General features: G+C 35.7%; 3 protein-coding genes across 4 annotated transcripts; all 3 read right to left on the bottom strand.

Annotated features, from left to right (window-relative positions):
- Positions 1 to 280: 280 nt before the first annotated feature.
- On the bottom strand, positions 281 to 3971 carry LOC135582241 (SKP1-like protein 1). The gene is made up of 2 exons (XM_065172331.1): positions 3541 to 3971; positions 281 to 674 (listed from the first exon to the last, which is right to left on the bottom strand). The coding sequence occupies exons 1-2, from the start codon at positions 3844 to 3846 to the stop codon at positions 501 to 503; spliced, it is 480 nt and encodes a 159-aa protein (XP_065028403.1). The 5' UTR covers positions 3847 to 3971; the 3' UTR covers positions 281 to 500.
- Positions 3972 to 4921: 950 nt separating this feature from the next.
- LOC104000475 (uncharacterized) lies at positions 4922 to 8152 on the bottom strand. Its single transcript, XM_009422541.3, has 5 exons — positions 7962 to 8152; positions 7797 to 7893; positions 6441 to 6519; positions 6256 to 6337; positions 4922 to 5283 (listed from the first exon to the last, which is right to left on the bottom strand). The coding sequence occupies exons 1-5, from the start codon at positions 7992 to 7994 to the stop codon at positions 5143 to 5145; spliced, it is 432 nt and encodes a 143-aa protein (XP_009420816.1). The 5' UTR covers positions 7995 to 8152; the 3' UTR covers positions 4922 to 5142.
- A 642-nt stretch (positions 8153 to 8794) lies between these two features.
- LOC135651022 (uncharacterized) lies at positions 8795 to 14947 on the bottom strand. Of its 2 annotated transcripts, none has more exons than XM_065170787.1 (9): positions 14817 to 14947; positions 14323 to 14445; positions 12467 to 12547; positions 12229 to 12317; positions 12015 to 12089; positions 9731 to 9792; positions 9574 to 9645; positions 9278 to 9469; positions 8795 to 9010 (listed from the first exon to the last, which is right to left on the bottom strand). In XM_065170787.1, the coding sequence occupies exons 2-9, from the start codon at positions 14443 to 14445 to the stop codon at positions 8937 to 8939; spliced, it is 768 nt and encodes a 255-aa protein (XP_065026859.1). In that variant the 5' UTR covers positions 14817 to 14947; the 3' UTR covers positions 8795 to 8936. The 2 variants fall into 2 exon arrangements, with proteins under 2 accessions (XP_065026859.1, XP_065026860.1); XM_065170788.1 differs by having other exon boundaries at positions 9574 to 9642.
- Between the last annotated feature and the right edge of the window lie 6747 nt (positions 14948 to 21694).

Below are 21694 nucleotides of genomic sequence, written 5' to 3'. Positions count from 1 at the left end.
CTAAACACAAGCTGGAATGCCCTTGGATACATTTTTTTTTTTCTATCAGGCAGGCCCTTTAAAAACACATAGTATGACTTCTACTACAAATCTTAAAAACTGATGAACTACATGACAGAAAAAAACAGCAACCTCAAAGCTGTAACCCAATCAAACAAACATGATTTTGATTGACTCAATATTAACTCTAAACATAATCTATGCAACCCAAGGCGCTAAGAATGGGCACAGCATACCAATTGCACCATTTCACCCACACAAATGAGAAATCCGGAGGACATACTCAAGGAGTACTTTTAATTTCATCAGACCAATGGCTCAAGAGATTCAATGATGTCATCCTAAATGCACCATATAAAGTCTTTTTCACGAGTCAAATGCATTCCTGTTCTACTTACAATCATAAACTACAGATTGACGACAAATAGAGTCCCAGAACCCAGAGAAAAGTCTCCATTGATAAAAGAAGCTTCAAGATCATGTAGGGGATAACAGTCACATCACTCGAACGCCCACTGGTTCTCCCTCCGAACCTCTTCCTCTTCCTCGGGCGTGAAGTCATTCTTAATGTTGAAGGTCTTACGGATCTCTTCAGGTGTCTTACCCTTGATCATGTCAGCTACAGTTTGGCAAGTCAGATCCAGCAGTCCTTTAATGTTCAGATAATTTGCTGCCTGAATGCACCAGACAAAGAATTAGCACATCACTATATGTACTCAATACCATGAGAATATCATGATTGGCCAATAACATCCTCCGCGAATCAACACAGAGAAAAGCAGTTTCCAAATGCATGAACTATTTTAGAGGGTAATTTTATAAGAATCATGGGAGGAGGTGGAATGAAAACCCTCTCTTTCTACCCCTAGTAAATGCCTTTACTATATATTTTCCCTGCAAAAAGGCAAAGAGTACCACAAAAACAAGGTTGGGCCAGGCAAACTTGGCCGGAAAAATTTAACCCTATACCAAATGCTGCACTTCGATTCTAGAGAATGATGGCCAGTACAAACATGAAAACTAGCAAAGCTGCACTTCAATCGTAACCAGCTTGAGGCTCGACGGTGGAGGCTCTATCTGGCAGCATTTATATAACAGACAATAAAATAGAGAATGATGGCCAGTACAAACATGAAACTTAACAGCTCTGGTTTCTGGCTAAACAGCCCTCAGCGATGCAGGCTTGGATGGAAACAGGCAGGATATGTTGCAGAACATTGCACACGTAATAAGCACAAAGAAAATTTTAGGGCAAAATATGGAGAAGCAAAGAAGTATGTTAAAGGGGATCTACACCCATTAACCAAAAAAAAAGAGAAAAGGAGCCATGAAAACAATAAACCACATTTATTTTTTGGCTTTTATGAGAAGGCTGAGATCCTCAGAACTTCATTTTGCTCTGCCTAAGATAGCTATGCTTGCTTGGATGGCAACAGGCAGGATATGTTGCAGAACATTGCACAAGTAATAAGCACAAAGACAGCTATGCATGCTTGATTTTGCTCCACCTAAGACAGCTTAATCGGATGAGCTTTTGGGTTTTGTGAATCATCTTTGTCCTATGGCATTATGGCTCCATCACTATGTTATCTCTATAATCAGTATCATCGGGTCTTCTTGGATATCTACTCAATTACAGAGCAGAAGTGAAAATTAAAAAGGTTTGGCCAAAGTTCCAGTTTCTGTTTCCCTCAGAGTCCTAAGAAAAGAAGGGACTCAAAAATACAGAGGCAGTCCTACAACAGAAGATTCATTTAGTTTGCTAGGTGTCCTACTTAGGCAGGAAACAAGCACAGTATTCAGTTTTAGCTAAGTATTTATACTTTTTAGCATAAAGATTGACGAGTCCCATTAAACAGTAGCAAAGTACCTTTAGCCATTTTTTTCTTCTAGGTGCGTAGCAAAGGACCTTTAGCAATTTTTTTCTTCTACGTGCGTAGCAAAGTACCTTCAGCATTTTTGTTTCTTCTAGGTGCATATATGAATGCATATTAAACTAAAACTGTAAACTACAACAAAAGCAGCACGCCTTTTAAAGAAGATGAAGTACCAATTATTTTCAGAAGAATTTCATTCTTCCATTTTTTAGGAGTACATGAAGAATGACAACAATTTTTTTTACCTTTTATGTTTATGCATCATGTTTAGGATACAACTTATCAATAACCGTTAATTAAGAATGAGTTATTAGATTTGAAAGGAAGAATAAGATGAAAAAACCAAATTTATAGGAGAAAACCAACTCCTAGTAGTGTCACCACTTTCTAAACTGCTCATGAGTTCCATTTTTCTTGAACCTCAAGTATTGCCTTGATAAGTGTCGAACCTCATGCCAAACCCATTGCATATGTGGCCTTTCCTACTGATGCAACTTTGTTGCAGTTAGATAACATAAATCTAGAGAGACTGAGAAAGGGAGTTGATTTATGTAAGTAATAAGTGCCTTTAAAAATTACAGAGAGCTCATAGAATCCTCCATGATAATTAGATATCAAATAATAATCTGAAAACTAATAAACTAGCACAAGCTCATAACTTCCAGGTTAAGAAAACCAATCAACCAACCAAATACTTCACATCAAACAAATTCAAAATTAAAAATGGACCATCAAATTCTAAATGATAACACAATTTCCTGAAAAGAAAAAATATATCAAAATTATGAAATCATAATAACAAATGCTGATAATAAAAGCATGGAACAAATTTGACCAGTAATATGTCCGAATTTGTGTTAATACCATGAGAGTTGTTGAGTTGACAAGAACTATGAACAAGAAACATGACATATAACAAGAAATTACATATCCAGAGATAGACCAAATTGTAGTCTGCACCAGTTTTGTACCAGACTTTATCAATACCTTGTTATAGGGCATAGTGAACAATGAACTATCTCATTCAAATAAGTGATCTAACATCGATAGTGCATCGTTATGGAAAGGAGATATAAATAAAAAAGAAAACATCAAAAGAAACAGTGGCATCACATGGGATCAATTTCATATCAATGAAAAAAGTACAAATAAGAAAAGGATAAGCTAGAAAAGAGAAGCAACCATATTCAGTAATCATTTCTCTTCGCTCAAAAGAATGTATGACCCCTCTCTAAGGTCTGTAGGAGGAAGAAAGTCCAAGATATTCCGCATCATTTCAAGTAAGAAAAACAACTATTTTAAAGGTAATGTTACAACCAATTGTGTTTTCAAGGTAGAAATTAAATTCCTTAAGATCCATCAAGAACAAAGTACAAATAACAACAAGGATATTGACATTTCCCATAAACAAAATCATACGTAAAAAGAAGAATTCAGAAAAACATGAAGAATCCAATTGATTATGGAAAAAAAAAAGGTACGACAACTAAAATTTTATCCAAAACAAAACTAATTGAATCTTTTTCTTCCAATCACAACACGTGCAGCTTAAAGATCTCCAACAGAAGAGTTAAAAAAGGATCAACAACTCCTCATAGTGAAGGAATTCTACACATATAAAAGGACTGAAATATCAATGAAGAAAAAGGAGGAGAGATCTCACCAGGATGAGGTCGAAGAGGGTGGCCTGGTCGACTTTGACGAAGTCAGCGTCCCAGGTCTTGAGATCGTCTTCGGTGACGCTCGGGGCGTCGTCCGATGAGGAGGACCTAGCGGCGGCATCGACGTGCTTCTTGCAGTACTCGACGACCTTTGCGAGGATCTTGGAGGTGACGTTGGGGAGGGGGATGCCGTTGTCGGCGCAGTCGTCCTCGATCATGTGCTTGATGGTCTGCGACTCCATGGCCACCGCCTCCTCCACCTCGAACACCTCCCCATCCGAGCTCCTCAGCGTAATCGTCTTTGCCATGGTCGCCTTCCCCGCTTCGATCGAGATCCAACAGAAAAAGGAGAAGCGATCGAGAGAGAAAGCCGAAGAAGAAGGAACAAATGACTCGATTTGGGGTTTCAAGATTATCTCTATATGTACCGAATGTGGTTGGCCTCCTCGGACAGCTTCTTTCCCTAGAATAGGTGCTAATTATGGACCCAGTAGCGGGTCCCACCTGAACTTTCGGTCATCCGGAAGGTAAGAACGTGGGTAAAAAGTGAACAGATGTGAATGTGTTGCTTATTATTGATGGCCCGTTCGACCTCGGTTGGGAGAGCCGTAGCGGTCGGGTACAACTAGGAAACGCAGGAATCGGGTGCGGAAACGACAAGATTGAAAAGTATATTAATCACCTAATCATGATCAGATCTCGAAATCCAAAAAATCTTCACAGCGATGTTGAGGTAAATCAATCTTAGAAATATAATCAAATATTTTGTTTTTTTTCTCTCTCTATCTCGATCTTAGTAGTTCGTCTGATTTGATCAAATAATTTTTTTGATTTTGAATGCATTTAAATAATAATTGGGATTGCGAGATGTAACCTCAAGCAATTTCTCTACCAATATATAAGACCGAGCTATACAGTTAATACCTGATTAAACACGTAATATCGATTATTAAACCCATAAACCATAAATACATTTATAAGTTTCCATGAAACTTGGTTTAGTCTCACACGAATTTTGAGACGTAATCAACTTCCATATCCGACCAGTACATATCGCCCATACCGAATGGTACAATTCGGTATTACAAAAACTTTCATCTTGAATGGTTTTAAGGAAGTTTAGCATCAAGTGTGTCCATAGGTTCTCAAGATATTAGAAACAAATACAAAGCCAAAAAGCACACTATTAAATTTTAGAGCCATCTAACCCACAGGAAAATCTAAAATAAATTGTTGTTTATAAGTATATCATCAGAAGGACATGGCCAGTACATGAGATTTTCATTAGTCTACTTGGATTTTCTAGTACCAGTAGAGAGATTATTTTTGTGAATTAAACTTTGATCATAGCATTCTACCAGTTAATGAATAGTCTCGACAATATTATGCTAGTTGTCCATCTCTAGTGGACTCTAATGAAAATATTTCACAACTTGTGTGGTACATTATTGGCACTCCATTAAAAGGAGCTGCACTAAGTTCATCAATGTAGCTGAAATGCGAAAAAACCAACAACAGGCAAAGATCTTGCCAACTAATGAGAGGAGGTAAACAAGAGATACCTAAAGATCCGTTGACTGACTAAGCCTGGAAGAAATATGCATTTATCCATTTGTGCCGAGTGCAAAAGTCTTGACAATGCCGCTGACTCTTCCAGCAAAGATTCTGGAGGCTATCTTTTTTCCTGGAACATGGAAAGGATTGGAGACAGCATCCACGTAGGCGGCGTGGAACCTCCTAAAAAACTGAGTGCCAGCAGAATATAAAAAGCGATAAGGAGTTACAACAAGATTTATGATAATCCTCAGATAAATCTTACATAACATACTACTAATGTTGTTCCTGGAATTTCTGAGTCTCATGCTCATAGAATAACTGAGTCTTGATAAATTAATTCCGATGATGTCTTGCAATCATTTGCATCCAAGTAAAACCACGAAGTTCTGTTTTCTGTATGTTTGTGCACATGATCAAATGTGTCTGTGTGTGATGACCTCTTTAAGAGGAAAGGTGTTTTTATGTCCAAGTAGCTTGTCTTGTTAACAGATCATTTTGCTTGTTATCCTCAAACACTCTGTACTCTCAAGAAAAGACATGTTGGTGTCTCTTATTGTTGAGTAACAACAACAGACATATGGCTACAGAAATAATTGAATTGATATTAGATGAATTAAGCATCATGTTCCAAGGATATGACACTTATCTCAGCTTTTACTTCTTGTCAAACATGCATTAATAAACAAATAAAATGTTTCAAAAAGGATGCACTAGGACTAGGAAATGAACTCCATGAGTGCATCAATCCTAACCTGAAGCTGTCAGATCAAGTGACTACGTGTTTATGCATCTAATTCAATGGACCTTGCCCATGACAACAAAATACTGCAAAATCCACAGAAGACTACAAATTCAACCGTCTCTCTTTTAGATTGGCTACGATCGTACCGGAACTGAACCCATTCACATTGTCAGCCCTAACTGATGCATTTGACACAGTTATAAGGCTAGTATCATGGTATATTGTTGCTCATATAAACCCTCTAGTAGATTTCATCAAGAAACATGGAGTGAGGTATTACAGTAGTACCTATCTTGAACAAATGACTTTGCTTTCTGTGTCATTGTTTTCACTCTTGTTTTATTTGTGTACTGTACTTACCGTTCCTTAGCTAGACTTATAATGCAAAGGGAACTGATCTAGATGTGCTGAGCCTTACGCTTCTAACATCAGCATCTTTGACATCCAGATCAGTTGTCACCATGATGAACTTCACCTTAGTGTTAGTCAGGTACCCAAACCTACAGAAAGAATACTACAATCAAGAAAACAACCAAAAGAGACACATCCAATAATAAAATTGAACAAAAAAAATCTTAACGCAAAGAACCAGAAATGACTTACACTTTGTAACTCTCCGTTGGAAACAAAAGACCAAGGAAGGTCTCGTTCAGAGTAAGCACACTCCTCTTAGGATTATTTACTGCCAAAAGGAAGAGCACAAAAATAAGCCACAAAACCATAGATGCTTTCTTACAACTTTGGACTATGTAATAAAAAAACTGCTCTGATTTGGCACACACTGGAAGCTTACAGATTTTGTTGTTGTCACATATAATAGGATAATTTTTAAAGATAAATCAACCACAGAGGCAGCAGTTCTGATGGACATTAGGATGGTTAACACATGATGGTGTTCTGTAACTTTGCTTACCGTTAATCATGTAAATTTCTTGTGGAACTTCTGTCATACGAACACATCAGTTTTTTAATTGCATGTGAGCAGAGAGAATAAAAATGAACTTGCGGTGACCTACAAAGTAAGCATTCACTATGATGATACTATTTCCCTGAACAAGTTCCATTGTGGAGAGGATTTAGCACCAAAATTCCCTTCTGAACAGTTTATATCATTACTATTTTAACCCAGTTAAAGCATAGTAAATGATTTTGCACAAGCAAAACATTTTATCTAATGTAATAAGTGACAAGTCGCTGATTTAATAATACTTATTATAAGAGGATCTGCCAACTTACCAAATCCTACTCCTCACAAGAGGTGTATCTTATATAACAACAACAACAAGGTCGTAAGTCTCAACTATTGTATCTTATATGTTTCAAAAAATATCTACATGAGACACAAACGGCTCGCATGCACAGTCAATAGTAATTTGAAGAATGTAAGTACAACCTGCTTATTTCGTGGCCTCTACTTGTTAACACATATCTGTAGCATTGAGATCTTCTTAAGCAACCTTGCCCAAGAAAAATACACCATGGACTATCGTATCATCTAGAAGACACGACAACAACATCGACATTTATACATAAAGAGTGAAAGTCTCTGTCTTCTAAGACTCGTATTAGGACCTATAACTGATGCTCGCTCATGATCCCACAAGGTGCTCTAACCCTAGTTGGTTAGCGAGCGACCTTACCCGACTCCTACAACGATGAAGTCCGCTTTCAACAGTCCTCAACTGAGAAGCTTCCAATTAGCCATTGTATGTTGTTCTCATTTCTCCTGGAACAAACATAATCCCTACAAAGACCTGTTTATCGTCGCCTACTACACATCAAGAGATCTCTTTTACGTTGATCTAGTTCATACCAAGATGTCAGCGCACAATTGGAAGAGGATTGTGACAATAACAGGATCACTATTGTCGAAATTTCCGACAATTGATCCACCGTCAAAGCCAAAATCATATGTTCCGTGAGGAAGAAAGGGGAGGGGAGGAAAGGGGAAAGAGGAACCTCTCTCGTCGATGACGTCGAGGGAGCAGTGGACGATGTGGTGGAGCTTGAGGGCATCGTCAGCCTCGGTGAAGCTCTGCAGGTACAGCGGATTGTTCTGCGGCACAGAAGAAGCCGCCAGATTCAGACGGTGGACAAACATGTCATTCGGGTTCGAAGACCAACCTGGTGACCGACGACGGCGACGCACGCGATCATCACGTCACGGACCCTTCGTCGGCGGCGCCACCCGTCGGGATCTCGGTGTATCGAGGAGGATACGAGCGGGATGGGGCGAGGCGCTGCGACTCGGGCGGCCGAAGGTGGTTGAATCGATCAAAGCCCCCCACGAACGAATCGTGAGCGGTTGAAACGTAGCGCAGTCAAAGGTCTGACCTTTGACTCCCGTTGCATGGCGCATTTATGGGATAAAAAAATAAAAATTATAAAAACATTAAAAATTAATGAATAATAATAATAATAGGATAAATCCTCCAGAAAAAAAAACCCCATATTTTCTTTTTTTGTTCCCTCATTTTTCGAATTTTCAACAGAGCGTCTCAGCTTTTCTCTGTACAAAAATGTCGCATGATATTTTCCTCTCTGTTCATAGTTGTTGGAAGCATTTTTCTCCCTTACAAAACACACGTGTTTATCCTGAAAAATAATTAATCAAATTACGTTGGACAATTGATCCATTCCGATAGAAATAAATGGAACCATGCCTTAGGGAACATAAAATCGTGCCTTTAGCTTAGTTCTATGTTTTTGATGTAAGATACGACCTTTTTCATATTCTTTTAATTGGGCTGGTTTTTAATCGTATTCACATTAATGTACTAACAACATAAATAATTCGCGGGACTACGAAAACAAGCACTAAAAGACTAAGAGAGAACTTTCAATGAGTAAGAAATAACATAGTTTAAGTACTAATCACATAATCTTTACAATAAACAAAGAAATAAAAGAATGCTCTATTGATTACATCCTACAATAAAAAAGATGCCCTAAAACTTAGAATCATAAACATTGCAAAGCAATAAAATGACACTGGAACTGCTAATCTATCACTGGCAGAGAAACGATGAACCCATTAGAGCAGGCATCCCCCCATCAAGTCATGAAGCAGAAATTTTTGGGATGTGATCAGTCCATGTATTATGCTCCAACAGCGGTTGACTCCCGACCCCTTCCTCGTTGGCCCCTCCCGCGACCGCGACCACGACCACGACCTGCATTATCTCATCGAATTTTAGTTATGGACTAACTTAAATCTTAAAAAACCTGTCGAACAGATCTCAACTTCAATCGAGGGGGCAAAAAACTGCTTAATATGGACATCATATCAGCCATTAGCATTTTAATCTAAGATAGGAGATAATTAAGTAGATGATAAAGTCATAAAAAAAACTGTCTAAACTGGGCTTATAGTCATCGAGGTAATCTAACCTATACAAGACTTGGCTCTAAATCGATCTTATGAGTTGAATAAACCTTACCTCTGCCGCGAACAGCTACAGGAACCTCATCGTCATAGCCATTGTTTTCCGGTTGATAATCAGGCCGGCCACCATAACCACCTCTACCACGTCCACGAAAACCTAAGCCTCTGCCACGGGCATAGCCACCTCTACCATATCCGCGACCATTGTTATCCCAACTTCCGTCATTATAGTCTGTTGTGCCATTTTCTAAACAAAAGACATAACTAAACCCTTGAGTATTATATCTTAGAGAATAAGCACAGAAAAAACATGCATCCCATAGATAAAAAGTCTAAAAGATATTTCCGTACCATCATATTTACCACGAGCCCTTCCGCTGCCACGCCCACCACGGCCTCTACCTTGACCAGTAGGTGAGTCTTCTATATTTGTTTGTAAATAAGACATCAGACAAAATTGCATCAAATATTTAACATCATATGGTTGATTGCAGTTTACAAAATTTACCTCCTTCATAGTCGAATTCAGCCAAGGGTTTCACCTGGTCTTTGGGCAAAGGAGGCTGATACCTGTGCCAAGAAATGATACCTTGTCGATATGATGTCCAATGAAAAACTTAAGTAGAATGTGAAAAGTAAAAGGAAATACATCAAAACAGTTCCCCTCTTGATCCTTTGATGCACTACTGATTAGCAAGAAAACTTTGGATGATTAAGAATTCATCAAAATTTAAAGCATTCTCCATGAAAAATATGTTTTGCCTAGATCTTACTGACTTTAAGGAGATGGGAATTGCATACAGTAGATTGAAAGATGACATTTGTCTGGGCACGAAACTATTACTTTCCTTCAACAACTAGTTTCTCCAGGGGAAATATTTGTCTAGGTGTGAAACTTACAATAAAATTATCTAAATTTTTAAAAATATAGTAAACATGAAATATTTATATATGTTCAACCTTAAAATTTACTTATAGTGTCAGGATATACATTTAAAAATCATGACAAATAGTCACACATAACTAAAGAGTATCCTTCAATCAAGAAAGAAATATTCTTTACAAACACCTCCAAAATACAGAGAAGGTAACAAGGACTTGTAGCATGAAGAGAAGTTATCATCTTATCTTCATTAATAAATGCTCCGTACAAGTTACACATAAAAGGTCAGCTTATTCAAAATTCAAAAAAAATTAATACGAGATATTATTTATGCCATACCTCGACATGTATTTAAACCATCAGAATATATATATTTATATAACATAAATAATAAATAATAATAAAAGCACACCCTTTTTCATCAAGAAGTTATCTTTAAACATATTACATAATACTAAGGGGTCAGCTTATCAAAGATCGAAAGAAACTTAAGAGGAGATATTATGTATGTCAAACCTGGACATGTATATAGAGCACCAGAAACATGTAACAGACGTGCATCCTTTTTCATCAAGAAATTATTTAATATATAATGATCGAAATGCACAATAGGTAATAAAAACTTTTTAAGTGTGAGAACAGAGTTTTATCATCTTATTTTTCATTCGCCTACACTATAAAGAAGTTACATTAAAGTCAAAACTACAATCATATATCCATCTTGTACATCATAAAATAGACAACATTCAATAGAAACATTGTCCTCTAACAAAATATCCACAAAGTATTCCCAAAAATTCCAAAAGCTTATTGTGTTTCTACTTTCTAATAACTATTTACAAAATCAGAGAATTCAGATAACTTCTTGTGTATATCCAAGAAGTACCCAAAAAGTATCATATCCAGCAAATGTCTAATATGGGTACCGAAGCATTTTAAAGTATCTACATTTACTAGCAGCCCTAGATGAATTCATTAGAGATAGCTCAAAAGCCATCAGTGTTACGTTTTGAAGGCCCAAATTATGGAATGTTGATAAATTTAGAGCAATATGGATATGTCCAGTAGAGCAAATGCAGCATACAGAAGTTGACAATGATCCATAACATACGAATGCATAGACCATCAAATATCAAACATCTTGATAAATCAGTTGTTGATAATATTGGATATAAAAAAATCTATCTATGAGGTCCTCCTTTCTCGTTATGTAAGAAAATTAAGAACAAAGTAGCGCACAAGGTATCAAAAGATTAACCAAATAATCATGGGAAGACAAGGAACTTGAAAGAAGATTCTTCTAAATGAACTTTTTTGGCTTCCATTATCTTGACAAAACCACTAGATGGTCTAAGATGAGGTTACCAAGTCAAACTGGTTTGTCAATTGAATCTTCTTGAAACAACTTTTTCTTTGAACGCTGAAAATTTAGCACATTAATAACAGTTTCTTTAACACAAAAAATAAGGAGTGAACACCTTAAAACGACAAAGGATCATGCCTCATAGGTCAACCACATGGAACATTTATCAAGACTGCAAGTAATCTTAGAAGTTATAGAAGCTACAATACAGTGATTCTGTATATCTGACACAAAATTTAGTAATATCCATTCTAATAAAGTGCCAAAAGTAAAAGAATAATATCCAAAGCATGGTCACTGAAGCAGCCAAATTGGTGTCAAATCAACATAATTTCAGATTCAAGGCCACACAGTGAAGATTCATTGACAACAGTTTAATTACAAAAAAAGGTTCCTGTAGAGAAGGAAAGAAAATTGGTCGCAATAACTTAAATGTTGTGCTATAAAGAGATTAAAGAAACAGACAATACATATTTTTTGAATGCTTGAATCATCAACTTCAGAAAATATACTGAAAAATTATAAGGAAATGCTTCTTGTACTTACCCCACAACAGATGCATCCAGTTCCTTCTTTGACAAAGTTATACTGATCACAGAGACATGCCTGGTAGTCTCAAGACTGAAAATAACAATTGTAAGTTACAAAGTGACTTTTTCAACATTTGAACATGGAAAAAACAAAACATTTTGAAGTTCCAGGCATGGCAATTTTGCCCCAAAAAAACCAAATTTCTTTCAATCAAAAAATGACTTCTTACGGAAGTAGGCCTTCTTCTAATGGCTCCCATGTATCGGTTATGTCAGTAGATCCAATAGAAATAATTTGATGAAGACCACTTATCCTTCTCTGCATCAACATTATAAAACAAACCATTAGTAGGGGAGTTTCTTACAATCATATTTTAAATAATGAGGAAAGAATCGGCATAATAAAAAAAATAAGAAATCCACTATAATAACAACTAAACGTAATAACAGAACACAAAGAAGAAGTACCTTGATCAGTTCCACTATCACAATAGCTTTGTTGATTGCTCTACCCATTGCCTTTAAGACGATTTCATTTGAACCTTTTTCCTTTAAAAGTGAGTATGAGGAGATGTCAGTAGTAATAGTGTAATACAGACAGCCTTTTGTGAATCTTAATTGCAAAATGTTAAAGACAAAAGCACGATGAAGCAGTCAAATTACTATTTGCACCCAATTAAAATTCATCTAAACTAACAACCATCATTATGCAAGCATGAGGAAAGTTCATACAATAACGTAATAGAATAGCTTAAGCATAGGAAAATCAGCATAGGACTTCACGGGTACCACTTAAAATTTACCCTATGAAGGTTCAAATGAATTAAAATTCCAGTTTTCAAAAGATATAATTACTAAAATAATTGTTTTTTCTGCTGTTAAAATCTAGATAGAAAAAAGGTCCAATGCACAAGGCTCTTACCTGTGTGGATTTTGGTGGGATCAATGTACATAATCCTACCCATGCAAGCAAAGATATTATTTTAATTAATCAAACCCTATTTACTCAAGCTGCAAGGAACAACATTGCTGTTGCGTAAATGTAAATGGGCATCATAAAATGTTAAGAATCGATTGAACAATTCAACTGTGACCAAAAACAACAAAAGAGACTAGGTAACTTTCTAACCAAGGTCCGTCATACTGTACCGTACCGGAGTTTCAACTCGGGCTCGGTACGGTACCGGTGTACCAAGCGGTACACCAGGGCATACCGAGCGATACACTCTGGTGTACCGTTAATTTTATATTATTTTTGTATACTGTAGTAGTGCTACAGTGTAGTACTATAGCACTGTAGCGATACCGAGCGGTCCGCGTATCGAGTACCTATCGGACCGGTACGTACCGCCCGGTACGGGCGATACGCTTCGGTACGGCAGACACTATTTCTAACTATAAACTACGAGTCTTGGGCTATCAACTCCGTCCACATAACTTTTCACATTCAATTATGCCTAACATGGATATGGTAGAACATTGTGGAATCCAAGGTGATCTACACAAATCTACTAAAAGCCCTTATTTTTTTTAATCAAATATGTAATTAATTAATTAATTTGACATAACTGTTTATCTAAATATTTATAAAAACAACATTATTTGAATATTTAATTAATTTATTTGACATGGATGTTTATCTAGACTCTCATCAACCAAACAACATGCGCCATGGATGTTTATCTGAATATTTCTAAAAAGTTCATCCATTGCCAACGTCAAAAGATAAGGACTCCAATTTGATCTTAAAGGACCTCCCATTAATTTAAAGCTTGGAGACTCCAGCACATATATATTTTATCACTGCCATATTCCTATCAGATAATTTTTTTTTTTATAAAACCAGATGTTATCCTTTGAACCCTATGGCACATTTTGGGCACTTAACATAAATGAGCTCCAGTGTGGTCCATCATTGTTTCAAGTATTGAGACAATGGCGACTATGTCAGTATCTAATACAAAACAACTCTCGTCTTCTGTTATTCAGTTCATATATCATTGTGCCACTCTTACATGTACACGTGCTTGCAAACAGGTTAAAGACAAAAATATTTTACTTGTGAAAGTACCATTCAGTGGTGCGCTACCACCATCCAAGTTTAAATTTCATCGCCATAATCTTTTAACTACATGATATCATCAACATCTTTCAATTTAAGTCTGCTTAAATGTCTTTTTTTTAATCTGCTTAAATCTCATAACCATAAAAACAAGCTTCTTAATCTCCCGTAAACTACTACTACGAGCAAGAATACAATAGACAGAATCTATGAGACCAAGATACAGGACTCAAAAAATCTTGGTTCCTCGGGTGACACATACCTGAAGCAGGCTGGTGGCATACGTGATGTAGTTGCGGATCCTCCCCTGAGTCGTGATGCGGATCTCATTCTCATTAATCGGAGTCTCCGCCCTCGGTTTCTCCACCCTCTGGTACCGATCCATCTTCCCATCCATCGAACACCATAAAGATCAAAAAGTTGGACAAGAAGAAGCACTTTATCAGCCTAAACACCTCGGACTACACGAATAATTCCAATTAAAGCAACAAAAGCAAACAATAACACCTAAAACCAACTGAAAAAGCCCGCTGCACACCGTAGGACTCAGATATCAACATAAAACAAAAAAAAACGACGTAAATATACGTAAAAATCATTTCGGTAACATTGGACACGAAACTGGGAGTGTGCAGAAGGAAACCAAAGAAGAAGGCAAACTTCTACCGTGTTAAGAGCCACGAACACCGAATCAAGCAACGAGAACAAAAGAAACAAAGGGAGAACAACATTGAGGGGGTTTACGATCTCCCTTACCTCGGTTTTCGCTACCGCTCGTGGCCCTCTACGGCTCAGTACTTCTTTTCCGCCCTGAAGGAGACTGTCACCGCCAACCGCTTCTTCTTATATAGCGATCCGCGAGGGAGAGAGGCGAACTGGTCTTCTTCCCATTAGGGTTCCTATGCAAATAAATAGCCCAAAATGAGTTGTTAATTACCATCAAGTCCAAAAATCATCACCGTAGGATTAATATGCATGGAGATGCCCTCTTAAGAGTCCAAATAGAAATGATTAAACCCTTTATGACCCTTGATTTGTGTGACTAAATCCTTTGACATAATTGATTTTAAAAAAATTAAATAAATATATTGAATTTAACATAAACAAAAATATTTATATTTACTAATCTATATGATATGTTTTAAGTGAATTTCCACATTTTTAGTTTTCTTCCCTTAGATTAGCTTTCATTTTTAGTTGTTTTTTAATATGACAAAAATTCTCTCACTTTTTTTTTTCTCATTTTCCAATCCAGTCTTCCTCCAAATGAACTCATTCGACACAATTATTTATAGTGGTTTAAAATAGTATTATATTTTATTTATTTATGTTTAAATTATCAAAAAGTGTCACATAAAAATGATCTTAGAATTTATAAATACAAATATTTAAAAAAATTATGAAAAATATAAAAAGCCATGTAGTGAATAATGATAAAAGCAAAATATAAGAATGCTATTTATGCACTTTTAGATCAAAATATGATTATTAGAAAAATACAAATTAAAATATCAAATTATAAAATAATAATATTTAAATTATTAATTTAATAAAATATTCGAAAATAATTGAATACACCATGTGTAAATGTTTCCACCTTAGTATATTTGTTTATGTAACATTAAGCACTCTTTTTTTATTATTTTAATGTAATTTTACTTGAAATATATCAAAATTGATAGAATATTATCAAAAACTCAAATTAGATTTATAAACTATAAAATTTCTAAGATAAAAGTTATTTACATAGAGTTGAAATATTCAATTTTGGTTCTCAACCTAACTTATCAAAATTAACCTAATGTATTTTCAAGTATTGTTGTGTTTAAAAGAGGGAAAGAAATTCAATTAGTTGGTAATGATATATTTTGGGAAAGGTTATTGGTCTTATATCCATCATAAATTTACAATATTAAGTGTTTTAATAAGAAAATATTTCTCTTAGATATCATGTCGATATGCCATGTTCAATTAGTGTGTTCATAATACTTTTATTAAAAATAGATGCATCGGGCATAGGAGATGTTTTATCTAGTTAGGGTGTATAGGGCATTTTGATGTTTATATCTAGGGAGGATGCATCTTGCAACGGAAGATACTTTGTCTAATAAGAATGTGCATCAAATGCTTTGATATTTATATCTTAGGTGAATGTATCTTATAAAGATAAGCACTTGAGATATACTTATCTTATGTAGATACACTATGAAAAGAAATTAAAGATAAACACTTGAGATATACTTATCTTATATAGATACACTATGAAAAGAAATTCGTTGATGGTGTCAAGTACTTTAAGTTTTTTTTTTAATTCTAAATAGGTGCAAAAGGAATGCTTTGATTATTTTAGATGCTTCAAATATTTTTTTTTTTATCTTGAGCAAACATATCACATGTGAGAGAATGCCTTGTTCACATCATATACTTCTGATATTTTTATTTCTAAACTAGATGTATCACATTATGGGACATTTTTGCCCTAAAGGTCATGTGGAGCACATTACACATCTAGGTAGAAAGATACACATGTCGCTTGACCTTAATAGGTTGGGTGGGCAAAATCAAAATCCTCAACTTGAACTTGGAGTTGGGCTCACTTGTAATGTCACAAACTTGAAGATGCCTCAATGTCATGACCAATATAAGGAAGAGGTTGACTTGAGTGTATGATTGTCTTGCGGGCAAGATTGTCTTGATGACATCATGAACATAAGGAAGAGAATGTGCCTTCTTAAAGGAGCAATTGACATTAATCGACTTAAAATGACACAATCATTTGTAAGACATCATCAATGTGTGAGGATATATCTTCTTGAAAAATGTAGTCAATTTAAGGATATAATTAACTGAAAAGATGATCATTTTGGAGTTACAACTAACTTTAAAATGATTAGACATTAATGATTTGAAAATGATATAAAAGTATCATCACTTAAGCGAGTGATTATCTTAAAGACATCTCAAAGGTATATTCAACTTAATGGCATAGACTTGAGGCCACCATCAAAGTGATCGACTTAGGAATATGATGTGATTATCCTTAAGGTAGGATAATTTTATTGACATGACCAACTTAAGGAAGCAATCTACTCGAAGAGGGCAGACCATTATTGACTCAAACAATTAGAGTTGTAAGCATCTTTTGATTTTAGAATATGACCAATATTAGACATATATTATCCCAACAACTCAATTTCATGAGATATCAAAGATGAACTCAATGAGATTGCTCATATGCATGTCACTTGTTAGTGTTGGCCATTTTATTCTTCGAGGGTTTTATCTATTATATATTGATTTACCTTTTATAGTAGGTCAAGAAACATTATCAAGCCTTCTTACCTATCAATAAAGGAATGATAATAACTTCAAACTATTAATAAACATGCGAACAAATATAAAAGAATAATAATAACTCAATTAATGAGTCTCATCAATAAATATTGAGATAGAATAAGAGTCATCCTCCCCTTACCAAACTATCAAGAATATTATAATGGTATATTTTGGACAATAGATACTAATGAAATAAAATTTGAACTCTTTTATCAAATTAAATAATGTGATTGAAGTGGGAAAAGCATTCTCTGGTGTTTTCTTATAGTCAAACACATAAGAATAACAAAAGTAGTATATAAGATTATTTGTATTATGAGTGTGTTAATATATTCAACAGATCAACATTTGGATTGAAAGTCTTCACATTGGATGGATGAAAGTTAAAAGGAAACAAGTTTTCTCGTGTTAAGAGAAAATATTATTAACATCTTGATCAGCCCGATGTGATCCAGACCAAGCACAATATTATTTGAAGTGGCTCTGAAGTAGTTCTAAGGTGGCACTTATATGAAAACTAAGATCGAGGGTTGTTTCTGGACTCAATCCCTCCAATACTTAAGTTAGTAATATGAATCCCTAAATATAAGCTCGAGTAGTAGAAAAGCGAGAGTCCTCTCCATTTTGATTAAGATATGCATTTATACCTTAAAGGAGGAAAAGAAAGTTTATGATGTATTTCTTTTATTATAAAGAAAGAGATAGAAGTTTAGAATTGCTTTCCTCATCATATGAGAAAAAAATTTATGATTGTCTTCCTTGCTAGGAGAGAGGATAGTTTATGATTGTCTTTCTTGTCATAATGAACGAGAAGGAAGCTTATGTTTCTTTATTTTTTGTACTAGGTGGATGAAGGATAACTTGGATGACGTGTGGCGACTGCATGTCAACTATTGGTAAATTTTTTATTATTTATCCCCCCTAAAGGCATACTTTGAGATTCTTGTAAGAGGGATATAAAGCACATCATTCGATTTTTTTTTATCATGAGAATGTTTGAGGATCTCATTTTGCAGGTTGGGTTTTTTTGATTTAGGTGTCTTAGAATTATTGGATTCGTACTTTCATCGTAGTAATTTTTTCTTGATAATGATCATGTTTCTCGACTCGCATGTCTCAAACTCATTTGGCTTGTGACTCTACTATGGCGGGCTAGTCGGATTTCTCGATTCATGCATCTCGGGCACATTCAATCTTGCACCTCTGCAGTAGTAAATTTATTTTAGTGTTGATCAGATTTTCTCGACTCACACATCTCGGGTGCATTCATCCTTATGCCTTTGCCATAGTGGATTTATTTTGATGTTAATTGGGTTTTTTTTTATTCACATGCCTCAGACACATTCGGTCTTGTGCCTCTATCATAACAGATTTATTTCAGTATTGATCAGATTTTTTCGACTTATGCATCTCGGACACATTCAACCTTACGCCTCTATCATAACATATTTATTTCAATATTGATCAGGTTTTTCCAACTCATGTATCTCAAGTGCATTTGACTTTATACCTCTGCCATAGTCGATTTATTTTGATACCGATTGAGTTTTCCTTAATTATGTATCTTAGTGCATTTCGTCTTGCACTTGTATCGTAGTAGATTTATCTTAAAGTGGGTTGGGCTTTTCTATTGTGGCAGGCTTCAAATCTTCTTTCTATTGTGGTGGATTTCATATCTCTTCTCCACCATAACAAATCTTGGGTCTTCTCGCCATAGTAGGTTTTAAATCTCTTTTCCATCCTGACAGATTTTATATTCATTCTCCGTCATAGCGAATCTTAGGTCTTCTTACCAAGGTAAACTTTAAATCTTCTTTCTGCAGTGGTGGATTTTATATCCCTTCTCCACCTTAGTGGATCTCGGGTCTTCCCATCATGGCGGATTTCATGTCCATTCTCCGTTATAATGTATCTCGAGTCTTTTATCGTGGTGGGCTACAAATCTTATTTCCACCATGGATAATTTCATATCCCTTCTCCGCCATAGTAGATCTCATGTCTTCCCATTCTGACGGATGTATCCACATGTGGAAAGGATGATAGTTGCCCCCTGAGTAAAAGTGATGTGGGTTGGAGGCAGGACTTTTTGTTAAAGCATTCATTGAGAGGGTTGATAAGCAGATGTTTTTACGACATTAGGCTCTCCTTTTAGTGCTAAACTATTAGGGAAAAATATCATTGACGTCTTGGTCAACCTGACATAGTTTTGACTCGTGCGTGCAAAATTATCTGAAGTGTCTCCGAGGTAGCACCTACATGAAGACTAAAGACGGGGGAGATTTCTTGAGCCGATATCTTCGATGCTCAAGTTAGTAATCGGAGGTCCCTAAACGTGGGCTTAAGTAGTTCGAGGAAAGAGAGAGTCCTCATCATTTTCCTATTTATAATGTGTTTTTATATCTTAAAAGGGGGGAAGAAAGTTTGTAATATCCTTCCTTGTCATAAAGGAAGAAAATAAAGTTTAGAATTATTTTTATCATCATAATGAATGAGAAGGAAGTTTATGATTATCTGATAAGGAAGAGGAGAAAGTTTGTAATTATCTTTCTTACCATAATGAATAAAAAGAAAGCTTGTGTTTCTCTACTTTAAATCTTTATACACAAATGGAGGATGACTTAGACACATGGCGACTATGTTAATTGTTAATAAATTTACTATTATTTGTGCCCCTCGTTAGCATACTTCGAGGCTCTTATAAGAGGGATTTGAAGCAAGTCATTTAGTTTTTTTTTTTGTCATGTGAATGTTCAAGGATCTTATTTTGTAAGTCAGGTTTTCTGATTCAGTTGCTTCGGGATCATTGGGTTTGTACTTCCATCATAATAGTTTTTTCTTAGAGATGATTGGGTTTTTTTGACTGGCATACCTCAAACACATTTGCCCTATGCCTCTATCGCGGTGGACTGATCGAGTTTCTTGGTTCACATGTCTAAAGTGCATTAGACCTTATGCCTTCACTATAGTAGATTCATTTTGGTATCAATCAGATTTTCTCGACTCATGAATCTCAGGTGCATTCATCCTTGTATCTCTTTCATAGCGGATTTATTTCTTTATTGATCAGGTTTTCTCGACTCATACATCTTGGGTACATTCGATCTTTCTCCTCCATCGTAGCAAATTTATTTTAGTGTCGAACAAATTTTCAAACTTACGCGTCTCGGGTGTATTCAACTTTGCACTTCTATCATAGTGGATTTATTCCTTGTTGATCGGGTTTTCTTGACTCATGCATCTTGGGTGCATTCAACATCGTGCTTCCATCTTAGGCTCATTTGGCCTTGCGCCTCTACCATAACGAATTTATCTTAACATGGGTTAGGTTTTCTCATCGTGGTTGCTTTCATGTCCCTTCTATATTATAGTGGATCTCAGGTTTTCTTGTCATGACGAGCTTCAAATATTCTTTTCTACCATAATAGATTTTATGTCTCTTCTCTGTCGTAGCAGATCTCGAGTCTTCCTACTATGGCGAGCTTCAAATTTTCTTTTTATCATGATAGATTTCATATCTCTTCTTTGTTGTAGAGGATCTCGTGTCCTCCCAGCATAGTGGGCTTTAAATCTTCTTTCCGCCATGATAAATTTCATGTTCGTTCTTTGTTGCAATGGATCTTGGGTCTTCCCACCATGACAAGTTTCAAATATTCTTTTTATCATAGTAGATTTCATGTCCCTTCAGTTTCGTAGTGGATCTTGGGTCTTTTCGCCCTGACGAGCTTAAAATCTTTTTTCCGTCATGATAGATTTTATGTCCCTTCTCCATTGTAGTGGATCTCGGATCTTTCTATCGTGACGGATGTATCTACATATGGAAAGGATGTTAGTTGCCCCATTGAGTAAAAGTGATATGGGTTGGAGACGAGGCTTCCTTGCTGGAGCTTTCAATAAGAGGGTTGGTAGATGAATGTTTTTACAATACCAGACCTTTCTTCTGGTGCCAAACTATTAGAAAAAAATTTCATTAACATTTTGGTCAACCCGACATAGTCTAGATTCATGTACGTAGAATTATCTAAAGTGTCTCTAAGGTGAATTCGAGGTAGCTCTAAGATGATTTCAAGATACCTCCAAGGCTACTCTTGCACGAAGACTATGATCGGGAGAGGTTTTTTTATTAGATCATTTTGATGCTCAAATTAGTAATATGAGGTCTCTAAATATGAGCTCGAATAGTTGAAGTACGAGAGAGTACTCCATGTTTTCTTATTTAGAATATATTTTTATATCTTAAAAAAAGAAAAACAAATTATGATATCCTTCTTTGTCGTAAAAGAAAAGAAAAGAATTTAGGA

This window comes from Musa acuminata, chromosome BXJ3-10, assembly GCF_036884655.1.
Source record: "Musa acuminata AAA Group cultivar baxijiao chromosome BXJ3-10, Cavendish_Baxijiao_AAA, whole genome shotgun sequence".
NCBI lineage: Eukaryota > Viridiplantae > Streptophyta > Magnoliopsida > Zingiberales > Musaceae > Musa > Musa acuminata.
This window is presented reverse-complemented; position numbering and strand designations above follow the sequence as displayed.